Consider the following 14,384-nt stretch of genomic DNA (forward strand, 5'->3'; position numbering starts at 1 on the left):
ATGGGAGCTAAATGTAGGTAATAGAACTGGGCTTCAGGAATTCCAAGTTTTTTTCAATTAAAGAAGCCAAAATAAGCAAGGAAGGAAATTCTAAAACAATGAAAATTATGTGGAAACTTGTACTGTTAAAAATACTGAAGACTAAATAGAAACAATATTGCCTCAATATGCAAACAGTGACACGGATCTTCTTAAATGTATCATTCTAGGAGTGTTTTAAGTGTTAGCTAGTTCCCAGGGAGAATAAAGATAATACTCTGGGGTGAAGAACAGAAAGATGTCTGGTGCTGGCAAGGAGAAGTCACAAAGGAAGGAAATTTGCTGGAAGTGAAATGGGCTTGGCCAGACTGTAGCTGGTTGCACTATCTGAGCTGTAGGACAGGATCTGGCAAGAAGGCTCCTTCAAACACTTCATGCAAAGAATTTTCTACCAACACACCATGTAGTTGTTGTTGGAAGAATTAGTTTTAAGAGCACACCGAAACACTAAAAATATACTGTTCCCCATCAAACATACATAACCCCACCTCCTTTAAGCCTCAGCTATGCAGGAGCAAGATGCCACTGTGTGGAAACACAAGACAAAATAGCAAGAGCAGAGGGATCCTCCTGCCAGCAAAGGTACCAAAGCTGAGTTCTAGAGTGCACAATGGTTCCCTCACTGGATGCTGCTTTAAACCTTTTGTGCTCTAACTGATCTGAAGCTACTCTGCATGGAGAAGGAACAACTGTCTCAGAAAGCTGGGAGGCATGATGGAAACAGAGTACATAAACTGCACAGTCCTGCTTACATGATGCTGTTAATACAGCTTCCTAAACATTTTACCCTTACATCATTTACTGAAGGACCAAAAATGCTGTGAGCAAGCTCAAGAGACTGAGATAATCCAAGGTCACCAACTTCAGCTTAATTTTAGTTAAATCCCAACTAAACTGACACAAGGTCTACCCCATACAGGTTTGTGCCTGTTTTCTCCATCGGCCTTTTTACATAATCACAGAATATCCTGGATTGGAAGAGACTCATGAGGAATTGAGTCCAATTCCCTGCTCCTTGCAGGACTATCTAACACTCAGTCACATGAGTAAGAGCATCATCCAGATGCTCCTTGAACCCTGACAGGCTTTTACACTCCAATGAGCCAGCAGTCCTTGTTCAGAGGATTGCAGGTGTAAAAAAGGTCCCAAGATTTTTCCGTCCCATAAATTTCCCCGATTTCCATGATTTCTTCTACTTTCACTTATAAATGGCCATAAGGGTCCTACAGCAGCATTCAAACTGATTGGAAGTTTTCCATTCTGTAGAAGGCTGAGATACTGCAGCTGAACACCCCCAGCACTGTAAAACACACTTATCTGTGGATTAGGCATTTTGTGGGCTCACAGTGCACACAAATGCAAGTCCAAGTTTTGCATAACTAGAGAAAAAAAATTGTCTTGCAAAGGTGCAAGGAAGAAATGTTTTGTGGGTTTAACAAGAATGGGATTATTTTAGTTAGAGATAAGGGAACATAGGCTTCCAAATCATAAAACGTCCAAAATACCCCACCAAATGGTAAAACAATCACAGTAGTGGCCCTGTGAAACACTCACCTCAGTTCTTCAGACACATTTTTCCACTTCTTGCAGAAAACTCCCTCTTCTCTCCAATGCAAGTCTCTAGAGATACCTCAGCAGTCCACTGGCAAGTTGTGCTTCTCCATCTGGAATATCCTTCTCAAATCTCAAAGGAATATCTCCTGCTCTTCCTTAGCAGTGTGTTCCCAAACAAAAACTGTGCTTTTCTTGCCATTAGTGCATCTTGCACTTCCAGACCACTCAACAACTGCAAAAAGTGAGGTGATGTCTGACTTGCAAATTTCAGGGTTTTTTACATGGAGAGGGTGCTTTCTGTTCCAAGTGTGGAATTCAAAGGCAGCCAGCACATGATGCTGGAGAGGAAGCAGGAGGATTTTATACTTTTATCTGATGATGTTTTCTTAAAGCAGAGGCTGTTAAGCTCTCTCATATGATAACTCAAAATCATTATAACACTAAGATATTCTATTAAACTATATCATTTCATTAGAGCCTGGTACAATGACTCTCACCAACAGCCTCATTTTCCCTTTCCTAAGCACTCTGTCCTTTAGCAGAGTTTCAGATCACCCATAGGGTGTCACTCACTGCAGAGGGAGCTGGGCTGCTTTTGGTTTCCCTCATGTAATTCAGCTTCTCACAGGCTGGTGTCAATGCTCAGATCTGCTGCTCTTTTTTGTTCTGGTATGCAACACACACATCACACACTTTGGCATGGTCTCACCATCAGAGCCACATAATCTTCAGTTATGATAATCTTTGGATAAAAATGTTCAAGTATTTTAACAAGAACTGATTAGAACATCTGGGAATGATGAGCTGACAGTTTCCATGGCATTCTGTGTTATGTTTTGGACATTTGGACATTATGTTTTACATTCCTAGTTTCTGCAGAATAGCCACAACTTCATCATCCTTTTCCCAGGAGAAAAGCAGTTTTGCTTCCCTAGCATGACACCCTAACCCCCCACAAGAGTCACCAAATAAAGTGTCTCTTCCATGTTTGAGCTGAGAGAAGCACAAGTACTCTTCCACTGGGGCCCCTTACTCATCTGTGCTCTCTTTAATGGGATTCTTCACAATCCTTCAAATCTGAACTAACCTCAGCTTTCTGCCACACTTCACCAAATCACATTTCTGTCTTTAGGGCACAGGTTAGCCTTTTAAGGACTTTCCTATTTGAGAAGCTATTGAACAGCAGCCCTTTATTTTCTACTGTTCTCTTCATACTTTTGAAAAATTCCTTGTAACCGGAAAAACACTGTTTAGTTTTGCAAGACTTGCCATAGCTTCTCCCAGTAACTTTAAACTCCTGTCAGTACTCTATTAAATTGTAATTTTTTCACCCTTTTCCACCTGATGCCATTCTCTCCTAGTTCATATGGCAGCCTCTAGCACCAACCTTCAAGACCTTCACAGCCCAGCCTAATTCTCCAGTCTAGCAGCTCTTCAAAACAGTAACTTCATTTGTTATTTCCAGTAACTGAATTATCTCACTCTGCACTGTTACATCAGGTTAATTCTGCCTGCTACTGGTGATTTTTAAAAATATCCACAAATTTTCCACCTTGTCTTGAACATTTCCAGTGCTGTTGGGATCTGATATTCCATGATAGTGATGGGCAGGGAAGCAAATTTTAGGACAAATTTTTTATGTGAAATCTACAACTGACTCCACACTCCACTTCCCTCTTCATATAAAAATGCAAAACCATAATCAAATGCTCTCTGGACTGCTGGGTTCATGTTCAACCAGAAAAAGAAGTGAAATTGTGTTGTTCTTTGTACATCCATTTAATATCCAGGCTGTAATCCTTTCACATGAACTAACAATTTATGTGTAAATGTCTTTCATGGTCTGTCTTAAAAGTCATTTACCTATAGCTGAGCTAGTATGTCCCCAAATGTCTAGACAATCAGAAATAATTTCTGACCACATGCTGATGCACGGTTTTCCTAAGCTAAGCACTAGTTATTTTTACAATATCCTTAACACTTATAGAACGATAAAAAGTGAATTCTATTTTTTCAAATTCTTCTTCTGGTGGTTTTAACTTCTGAACTCAATTAACTGAAATCAGAAAAGGTCTGCTCACTTCACAATCAGGTCCCAAGTCCAAGAACAGTGGAAGAATATCTAACGGGAAAAATGTTTCGTGACACACTACCATTGTAAATGACCTCAGATTTCTGGCAAAGGATATTCTGTCACTGCAGAGCACGCAGCCCCGGCACCTATTCCCACAGCAGCCATTTATTTCACTTCAAACACAAACCATCATTTGTTTCCTTGAGTCAGCTTCACTGACCTCAGAGTCTGGGCCCACTGCGGGGAGCGGGCGCTGCCACAGCCGCGGCCCTTCGGCTTTCTTGGGACACTGCTGACAGCTCAGCGCCCTTCTCGGGACGGATCCCCCTCAAAAACCCCTCCTACAACAAAAACTCCATCTCGAGAATTAACGAGCCACTGAACGGCTCGAAGCGTTGAATCCAGAACCACTCCAGCAGCACTTAGCACACAATTAGGAACCTTCGGAGAGCACACCCTTCCCTCCTGTCAGGAAATATCAGCAAAGGCAGCGTGCCGAGGCCCGTGGCGCCTGCAGATCCTTTCCCCGGTGTCCAAAAGCGGCGGCGGCAGCTATGGCCGCCTCAGCCAGCTGGCCGTGCCCCTCCCGCAGCCGGGCCGGGCCGCAGCAGCTGCAGATCGAAACCGCTGCCATTCCATCTGCACTTCTTGGGAGGCATCGAGCGCGGGTCGGGCAGCTCCGCGCCATCCTTTACACACAGAACACCTCTCCCCACAGTTCCGCCACCTCACGGCACCTTCACCTGCACAACTTCGGAGGATTTGCCGATCCGTGTCTCTCTGAACACAATCGCTTTCTCCCCCTCAGGCACCAAAGCGGGTTTTGTGCCACTCTGAGCTGGCCTGAGGAGGCCGGAGCGCAGCAGCCCAGGGCTGAGGGCAGGCCCGGGAACAGCTGAGCATCGATGAACCGAGCAGATGGCAAAATGACCGCACCTGCCACGGCAGGGCAGGCACCGCTACCAAAACCAACCGTAACATCCCCAGAGAGGCCCGAGGGCCACAGACAGCACCGTGTGCTTCAACAACTGTTCCATGGGATAACCTCTGTATTTAGAATCATCCCACAGCTGAATGGTACTGCAAAGGTATTCAGTACTTTTTAATTCAAGCTCATTAGAACCGAGAAATAATTGTAAATAACTCAGAAACTGCCAACTAAGGTGTGCCACTGGGCAGGTATTTATAGCAAAAGCAGATCTACAGTAACTAACAAGGCACAGACCACTTCCTCAGCAGCCCAGCCTGCAGGTGTCCTCCAAAAAGGAGCTGAAACAAGGGAGAAACACCAGTCTCAAACCTTTAGTGGTCTGGCCAAGAATCCATTTTGAGATAAAATTTATAGAAGAAGAATTTCAGTTTACTAAAACATTCACTATGTTCTAAAATTGCCATATAGCACCTATTAATTTTAAATTTGTTGCAAAACTATAGTTTGCAATTAAAATAGTAGAGAAGGCAGAAAGGGTTTTTTTGCCATTCTCTCCATGTTGAAAGATTAATAATTCTCATTTTTATATGGCATCCCAAGAGTTAAGTACAAAACAGACTATATAAGATGCAAGCTTGGTCAAAATTGTCAGCATGTTTGCCCTTGTCCAAAGTGGTCTGAGAAGCATAAAAATCAAACAGTCCAATTCTAGAGTGAATTGTAACTCACTTATTATTGTATGTTCAACCCTCCTGTAGTCTTCACTAAGAAGGTGACAATCAAACAAAAAGACTCCTGGTACACCTTCTATGTTATAAAAACAAACCTAACTTCACCACATAGACATGAAAATCAATACTAAGGCTTGTGAAGAGCTGTTGCAGACAGACCTCCAGCACAGTCACTCACATTTTTGGGGTTTTTGTTTTTCCAAGGACAAAAAGTAGAACACCAATCTGTTTATTTTAGTCTTTATTATAAACAATTCTGTAGTTTTCAGAATGGGATTGCTACATATTAGATAACAAAAACATCAAATGAATCAGTTTTATCTTTTACTAAATTAAATCAGAACCAGCAAAAGAAGTATTTTTTAAGGATTTAGTCTATTGCAAGAAGAACAGCTTTACAAACATGGAATTAAAGATACACATTTGATCATATATACATAAGCAGCTAATGACGCTCTGGACAGAAACATACAAAGAACTTCTTTGCACATAAATAGATTTTTTAAAGTATATTTCTTTCACATGTGTACAAAATTATTTTGCTTCTATACTGAGAAAAGTTCTTGGAGACAAACAAGGACTTCTAAGAGACAAAAGCCCACACAGGATGTGTGTGGGCTGTCATGCACAAAAGAATGTAATAATACAATTTACACAGCATTCTTATACAGTACTCGAGCTCCTTATATACATACTTACAAGACACTTTTGTACATGAGATGCCACCTTTGCAATTCGCATGGCACCTCCCCTGAAAGGCTGCATTAGTTCCAGTGTTTGTATAAAAGATAAAACAAGTTTCAAAAGGCAGCACCACTCTGCAGAGTCAAGGATCCACTGAGCTGCAGCTATAGTGAAGGCAGTGGGGTAATTCTGCTGGCTTCTGTGTTTACACAGCCCAAGTGGGAAAGGTTGAGATATGACCCTTGAAGTCTATACAATACCTTCTACAAGATGTGTCTGTGGCTAGAAAAACAGATTTTACCAGATCCATGGCTAAAGCCACACACTTTTGCTCTTCATCTCTTCTATGCTACTTAAGTAGATTCTGTCTTTGGGGGAGGAGTCTGGCTTTCACATGACCTTTTCAGTATGGTTATTTACCAATGGTGGGGCTGAGTTTAGCACACACAGGACCTGTGAAAATTTCTTTAATGCATGCAGAAAGAGTGCATAGTGCAGCAATGACAGGAGACCCTGCTAAGCTTCTGCTGGACTGGGGAATGCTCAGAACCTGTAAGAATCAGGTGCCAAGTTTGCTGTGAGATTAGGTCAGGCTTCCACTTTGTTTTAGGCACAACAGTGTCTGGAGGACTGCAGTTTTGCTCCTTGATTCTCTTTATCACACTTTGTCCAACTAGGAAAGAGTACCCAGAGAAAACTCAGAGCAACCTACAGGTGATGCCTTTTAAGACCTGACTGTCTAGATAAATGATACCTGGACATCAGCCATACCAAACACACATGTTACAGTTACACTGTGGCTTACACACAGCCATACTCATACCAAACCGTCTGCTGATCCCCCTGGGGGTCAGGAGACCCAGGAGTGCTGCTGGAGCTGTTTCCTCTCACAGGCTCCTCCACAGCCCCAGAGCTGCTTTCCAACAGCTTACCCTGGCACTTGGTAAGGAGGGCATCACCCTGGCCTTGTCCTGGGGAAGTATTTGCCTCAGTGCTGCTGCAAACAGCTCTGGCAGGGGCCACTGTGGCCGCCTCCTCAGTACGAGGTGCTGACTTGGGTTTGACTTTGGAGGGAGTATGGGATGCAGATGAGTAGTGTTGCCCGGCGTTCACACGCTCTTGCTGCTGGACATTCAGACTGCTGCTGGATGCAGTGGGTGAGGCAGAGAACTGATGGAAGGAGAGTGGCCTCTCATCTTTAGGTGGGAGCAGGGAAAGGCGCCTCGCTTCGAGCTGCCGACAGCGGGAATCGGCACCTTGCACGGAACCCGCCGCCTTTGCGGACTGCGGCCTCTCCCTCAAGGGTGCCTGGGAGCTCGTTGGCACAGACGCCCTGGTGCTCTGGCAGACAGTGTCCTTGCCCCCATGCAGCTCTGCTCCTGACTTCTGAGGGCTCTCCTGCCTGTAGGCCTCTGGGCCAGCAGCCCTGAGGAGGTCTGCAGAGGCCAAGCTGAATGCCCTGTTCAGCGATGTGCTCCTCCTGCCCGCGGTCCCGGGCTGCTGAGGCTGTGCCATCTGCCGCACCCCGCTGGCACACTGCTGATGTGCCGGGTGAGGGAGCTTAAGGGACCCTTGGGGGTTTGCCAGAGCATCAGGTTCAACTTGTCTCAGGTTTGGCTTCATGTAATTGTCAGGCTTAGCCATTCTTCCTTCTTCACCAGCCACAGCCATCTTCACAGTTGGAGCAACAAGACTAGTGGGCATCTTAGCAGCCTCCTTTCTGGATGGCTGAAGCAGCAAGTTTCCAGCAGCTGAAGGCTCATTTGCTTTCCTAAAATAATCACCGAACAAGTCATCTCTGTTTGTGGAGGTGTCCTGGTGTGAGAAAATATGCATGTCACATTAAAGACAACACATTTTGTTTAAAGAATCATGCAGAACACTGTATTCACAAAATCTTCCTTCCCACTTAACCTAAACCCAATAATAGATTTTACATAGTGGAAACAGAAGAATGTTTAAAATGGGTATAAATCCAACCCAAGGAACAATGTGCTTATTGTAATTAGATTGTGACAACCTTGCTTGCCAGGTTAATTGTCATAATTTTAAAATAATTTTGGTTGCAACCTGGACAGCAGCTCTTTTGCTTCCTTTCACATCAGCCACTGTCACTTTAACATCAATATCATATTGATAACATCAGACATTAGAATCAGCAGATATCAATTATATCTGTCATATTCCAGAATATAGTTTATCTGGATAACTCTACTGTAACTTCAGGAATGTAACAGAAGTCAACACCTTGGGGAGATCTGCTAGCATTACAAAAAAATTTCATTCCTTCTTCATCGATTCCCCTCCCCTCTCCCATTCAATATGCGATGTATATTAAGAGCTGCATGTACAATACAATGAAATGTACAAAAATCATTACAAAAATTGTTTGCCTACAATGAACTTACAAATTTCATGTCAGACAATTAACCTGGCAGTAAAAGAAAATATACAGTGAGTATTTCATGGGGATGGTCCATGCAATCAAAAAATGGTGATGTTTGAACAGCTGCCATTGTACTATTAGTAGAAGACATGCTTAGAACAGTTAAGGGACATGCTGTCATTACAAACAACAATGATAAACAAGCTCATGACATTTACTTCTTTACTCTTCTCTAGGGAGCATGTTTAAAGCTTAATACACTTATTTCACTAGTGTTCCAAATATTTCTTCCAGTCAAAAAACTCATTTTCCATAAGCAAACATCATCAATGGCAATAGTGCAGTGTGAAAATTTCTAAGCTCAACTAAGTGTTAAAGTGTTAAGGTTATTTTTAACTTTATTTAAACAGCTGTTATGGACATTAGCATTACAGAATGACAAGTCCTCCAAAAGCACGCATGTGTACGAACAAACGCTGCAAATGCTTCATGAGCAATTAATGCAAGTGATCTTGCAGCCTTTAAAGTAACAACTAGGAGTTACAGTATGCTTCTATAGGTATTAATATGCTAGCAAAAGCTGTGGTAAGTCAGGAGCTGTTGCCTTCATAATAAGAACAATGGATACCCTGGGGATATAGAATGAAGCAGATCTCCTATTTCCCCTGCCTGTTCTGTGCCTCATGCTGCTGGGATATGAAACACTGAGGACCGACTCGAGAGACTGCGAATGTTCCTGATGAATGGAAGGACATAGGGAGTAGCAAGAGGGATACAGGGCATCAGCTTCTAACAGAAACTGGTGTAATGAAATCATTTCACTCTCATTTAAACTGCACCGATGCTGAAAAGGAACAGGATGACAGAAAGAATGAAAATGGACATGGTCAGGTAGTTACAGACACACAAAAGTAATAATTTTAAACATCTCGAAAAGCTAAGAATTGTACTTAGGGTAATGAGGGAATAGGAGGTATATTTCAACATTTCTGTGAAAATTCAAGGACCAGAATTTACTGATGCAACAAAATGGCACAGCTCTGCTGATTTCAATACTTTTACCAAGGCATTTATAAAACAGAAATCTCCATTCACTTAGACTATCAATTAACTGTTTTTAAGATACTAACCTGTTCAATAGTGCACTGCCTCACTATTGTACAGCATGTCTGAGCAATGAAAGACAAATGCCATCTTGAAAACAAACATTTAGTTCTTGAAAAAGGCACTTCAATGAGTGACATATTCTTGCTGTCACTGAACCAACAGGGCAGTGTCAGTCAACACACAAACATGGTGAAAGTATCAAAAACTTCCTTTTGCAAGAAGAGCCTGTCTCAAACACACTGATATTTTCAGATTATGAGATGGTTTTAACAACTGCATATTTTGCACTTTAATTGAAAATTATTCTAGGTTTCATTCCTAATTTTAGATTTAGCAGCTGAAAATTACACAGAAAACATACCAGTTTATAAATAAAGATACCTGGAGGTGAGAACTGATGATACGAAACCATGACCACAATTATTTGCTACAAAAGTACTTGCAGTGAATTATCTAATTTGCCATAGCTGATAAACAAAAATAAATTAACAGAGTGCTATATGAAAGCTAATTTTACCTTAGTTATTGAAACGGTCTCATTTGTTTTGCAAGATTCAATAGTACTTATGTATATGAACAAGGATCATCTTGTCTCTCTCTGTTTCCCTATGCCCTCATCCTCCTAAATCAGTTTTGAACAGTTTTTTGACATCTGAAATGGGCTATCTAGCTCTATTTACTTACACTTGGTAGAGACAGCCTGTTGCTCTCTTCCAAGAACTCTTCCAAAGTTACCATCTCACTGCCAGGAGAGGCAGATCGCTGCCTGCCTGTGTGACACTGGGATGGATTGCTCCTCTGAGGTATATCACAGGACATCAAACCATTCCTGTGGGAGGAGGACTCATGCCTGCTGCCAGGGCTAAAAAAAGCAGCAGCAGAGTGAAGGGAATACGTATCTCGGAGCAAGACTGGTGCCTCTCTGCTTGGCACCATATCTTCACTGCTGAGGCTCTCAGTTCTACCATGGATATGGTCAAAGGAACCTGAGGAGAAGCATAAATACCATTAATGACATTGCTCTGACATAATTTCAGTAGATTTCACACTCAGGTGGGAACTCATCATCCAGGGCTGTTTCCACACAGACTGGGTAGCATTTTTTACCTTCATTTTTTTTCTCCTACAGAGCTCGAAGCAATCACAGCTTTGAAAAATCAGGACTACTAAGTATCTTACAGCAACTTAAACAAACACAATTACTTCACCAGAGAGTAAAAATAGCACTGGAGGCTAATAAAAGCCTTATATTAGTAAGATAATGTTGGGATGCCTCTTTACAAGCTGTGTGTCATTGAACCATCTCTCAGTCCTGGCTGTGTGATCTGAGAGTTACAACCTGACAGTGGAAAAGCAGAAAGCGGGTTTTTCCAAAGTATCAGGTCTCTTGGCGTCCTTCAAGGATGCACAATTTGCAAAAGCAAATCTTGAGAGCACACTGATTCCCTGCACAAGCTGTGTGCAGAGTAAGAACCACAGAGATCTCTTGTTAGAGTCTAAGAGTGACCTGATATTTCCCACAATACGATGCCAGTCAGACTGAAGCAAAACTCGACTGTCTGCCTTAAAAGCCACCCCTTGCCAGAATCAATCGTAGAAAAACACTTCTTGCCAGCAGTTTTGATTCCCAAGACAGCCATGTCCAGATTGCATAATCATTACCATTTCAAAACAAGTCTTCAAAATTAATTGGAAGGAAAATGGCATTTTACACACAGTTTCATGGAATTTCACTTCCTGTTTGTCACAACTCAGCTGTAAAAGCTTTACCTTTCAAATTGAGAGGTGAACTACTGCTGGAAGCGTTCCTACTGCTCTCTAAACTGTTTGGCCTGGACACTGAAAAACACAAATCAAGCATTGAACAAACAGATCTTAAGTTCCTCTGATTCTCTAAAAGACTTGGCTACAGTCTCCCTCCTGAAAATAGGACCTGTGCAACTAAGTCACTTTGAAAACTTTAACAGCGTAATAAACACAGGATGCCAAGATCAGGACAGAGTAGAAAACACCTTCATTTTTCAAGTTGCTTAGGATCCATCTTGTTTATCTCATTTTTTGCACAAAGAAACACATTCTAGGTTTTTACAGTAACTATAAAGTAATGCAGATACTTAAAAAGTTCAAGAATAAGTTGCTGTCTCTTTTTCAGTTTTCTTTGGAAGGAGCTGGTGGCCAGCTTGCAAATTCAGTTTTCCGCAAATTCAGTTTTCCGCAAATTCAGTTTTCTCTAAGCAGGCAGTGCTGCTGCTGCTTCAACAGCATTCCCCCTGTGGATCCCCAAGCCCCACAACAAATTTCTCTTACTGCTGATTCACTCCCTTAAGTAAGGAATTAAACATTCTCCAGAAAAATCAACAACTAACCTGTAGGACATGCATTAAAAGGTCTGTTGGTAGTGGAAGGCAACTTGCCTCAATGCCAGCATTGCTTTGAAAATTCATTTTGGCAAAATATCCATTAAAAGCTTCAACAGAAAACCAGAAGCAGTTAGAATCCCATTCCCAAAATGGTGCTGAATTACTACATCTCCTTCTGTAATATAAATGCAACTAAACCACTCCAGGACAGCTCATGTGGATGCAATGAAACAAGTCTTAATGCAGATGTTTTGAGCACTCACATGTTACAAGCTTACCGTGCCGTCTGGTGCTTGGAAACTCCACCTCTGGGGACTGCTCACACAGGTTATCTTCTGAATTATAGCCTGGAAAAGAACATAAAACTTATGAGGCCAACTGAACACAGAAAAGTTAATCCTTCAGGTCTGTCTCCAACACATTCTAGCTGTGTAGAAGACTGAGGTGATCAAGAGGGTTTTATAGGCCCATCTTCTAAGCAGGGAACCACTGAAGAACTGACTCTCAAATATGCTCTGCCAAGTTGATGACACTACAAGAGCGAGTAAACCCCACACCTCATCAATTAAACCATTCAGCAGATAAAGCAGGAGTGAAAATATCAGTGCTCTGAAAATATCAGAATTGAATGCCGCTAGCTTGCAGGAACTGTGAAGCAGCCTGCCTGGCACTAGCAGCTGCTGTACCAAATGCACACACACCTTTTGGCCTGCTCTGGAGCCGGGAGATGGGGGTGGAAGTGTGCACGTGAATGGCTGAGCTTGAGTAAGTCCTGGGACCCATTTCCACACAGCTGGCTTTTGCTGCACAGTCTGCTGAGATTTCAGCATTATCATTGCTGCCTCCGTGATGGGAATTCCTTTTTTGCTTTAGGTCCATTAGCACTGGTGGGGAGAGAAGTAAATGAATAAGACTCAATGAAAAATAGCATTAGGGGATTTGTATTTATCTGCCCATACAAACATGACAAACAGGCACAAAGAAACTGCACAAAAGAGGCGCTAATTTGGCAAGCTTTTCCATAAACAGTGCAATAGTGGATAGGAAATTTCTGCCACCAGCTTGTCAATCATGTGTGCTCTCTGTAAAGTGTGGGAGTGACAAGGGCTGCTTAGTGCCAGTGGGAGGGTTGATATTATACATGCAACAATTACTGTGAAAGGAGGAAGAAAAGGAGCAAAGACATGAATCCAGAGAAGATAAGTGAGGTGTGAAATTCCCTTAACATTATTCCTCGCAGGTGCATTTTACAAGAACTTACTTCAGTAATAAAACAGAATAGGGAAAGAGTGACAGTAGTCATGCTCTTACTCAAAGAAAAATAATGCTGATTTGAAAATTATCTATCATGATCCATGCACTAAGCTAACTGCTTTCAGGTTTATATCTTTGCTGTGGATAAGAGCTCAGTCTTTACAAGGCTGAAACTCTGCTCTTACAATGTCCTGGTGCAATGATTTTTAAGTGAAGTTCCTGGGATCTTAGCAGGAGAATAACAAAAACTCTGCTAGAATATAATTTAGATTAAGAACGAAAAATTATTTTCTACTGAAAAAGCAGGTTAATTAATTTTTTGTAATGTCAATGTAATGCTTCAAGGCACACCTAGAACAAGATTTAAAACTATTTACTGCAGAAAACACACCTAATGAGATCCAAGATTCTAGATTTTATATATTTCTATGGAATACTTGATTAAGTAACAGAAACTAAATGCTGAAAATGCAGCAGAGTGCAGCAGTCAAAATAAGCAACTTGCAGAGACAATGGACAGACAGTTCAAAGCACAGAGCAGCTGTGAAGCTGTATTAGAGGAATGGACCAATGTGCTGTCAATCTTAGGTGGCTCCTAGAAGCTGACTTCATTCAGGAACAGTATTTTCTCCCTAGGTCTGCATGGGCTTCACAGACTGGGCCAGCACTTGCTCTCAGAATTGAAACATATGCCATGCCTGCAGGGGCAACTACTGGCTAAAAGTTCACATGCAGATCTGTATTTTTAATTGACTTCCTAGATACACTTAACACCTTCCATGAATGCCAAAAAAATTAATTGCCCTGGAGACTAACACTCTGCACAAATCCCCAGATGGGCAACAAAAACCCGGCTGCTCTGCCAGAGTCCCTGATTGTGCCACTGGGGACAGTTCTGAGTGAGAAGGGAAACAAGATCATCTGACCTCTCTGCTGAGCCCCTGGTAGCACACTGCCTGTGCTGCATCCAATTCTCTAACAGGTGGGGACTGGACCTGCACATTCATTTCAGAAGCCACTAGGTCATGATTATTAGGCAACAAGAATTCTGGGCAATGGATTAATGAAGGTTATTCCCAGCCTTAAGAGAACAAATCTACATTCTTCTTCCAAAAAAATCTGTTGAAACTGAAGCAGAAGAAACTGAAACGTCATCTCAATTCAAGATGAATTCTCTTAATTAGGACAAAACCTTGCTAAATATCAGGTCTGAATGTGAGCATCAAGACACTTGGCTGAGAATAATTTTTCCAGTAGCTTCCAT

At 42.1% G+C, this 14,384-nt stretch overlaps 1 protein-coding gene across 3 annotated transcripts in view; it reads right to left on the reverse strand.

Annotated features, from left to right (window-relative positions):
* Window positions 1-5,553: 5,553 nt before the first annotated feature.
* The window catches only part of CCDC88C (coiled-coil domain containing 88C), a 95,837-nt gene continuing 87,006 nt past the window's right edge, over window positions 5,554-14,384 (reverse strand). The window contains exons 26-31 of one of the 3 annotated variants that reach the window (XM_059474064.1): window positions 12,568-12,750; window positions 12,145-12,213; window positions 11,277-11,345; window positions 10,191-10,492; window positions 9,028-9,243; window positions 5,554-7,828 (exon numbers count right to left, since the gene is read on the reverse strand). In XM_059474064.1, coding sequence (XP_059330047.1) covers window positions 6,815-7,828; window positions 9,028-9,243; window positions 10,191-10,492; window positions 11,277-11,345; window positions 12,145-12,213; window positions 12,568-12,750 — 1,853 coding nt within the window. In that variant the 3' untranslated portion in view covers window positions 5,554-6,814. Of the gene's footprint in view, window positions 7,829-9,027; window positions 9,244-10,190; window positions 10,493-11,276; window positions 11,346-12,129; window positions 12,214-12,567; window positions 12,751-14,384 lie in introns of all 3 variants that reach the window. The other 2 variants (XM_059474063.1, XM_059474065.1) reach the window with 2 other exon arrangements.

The sequence above is a fragment of the Ammospiza nelsoni genome, chromosome 6 (genome assembly GCF_027579445.1).
Source record: "Ammospiza nelsoni isolate bAmmNel1 chromosome 6, bAmmNel1.pri, whole genome shotgun sequence".
Lineage (NCBI taxonomy): Eukaryota > Metazoa > Chordata > Aves > Passeriformes > Passerellidae > Ammospiza > Ammospiza nelsoni.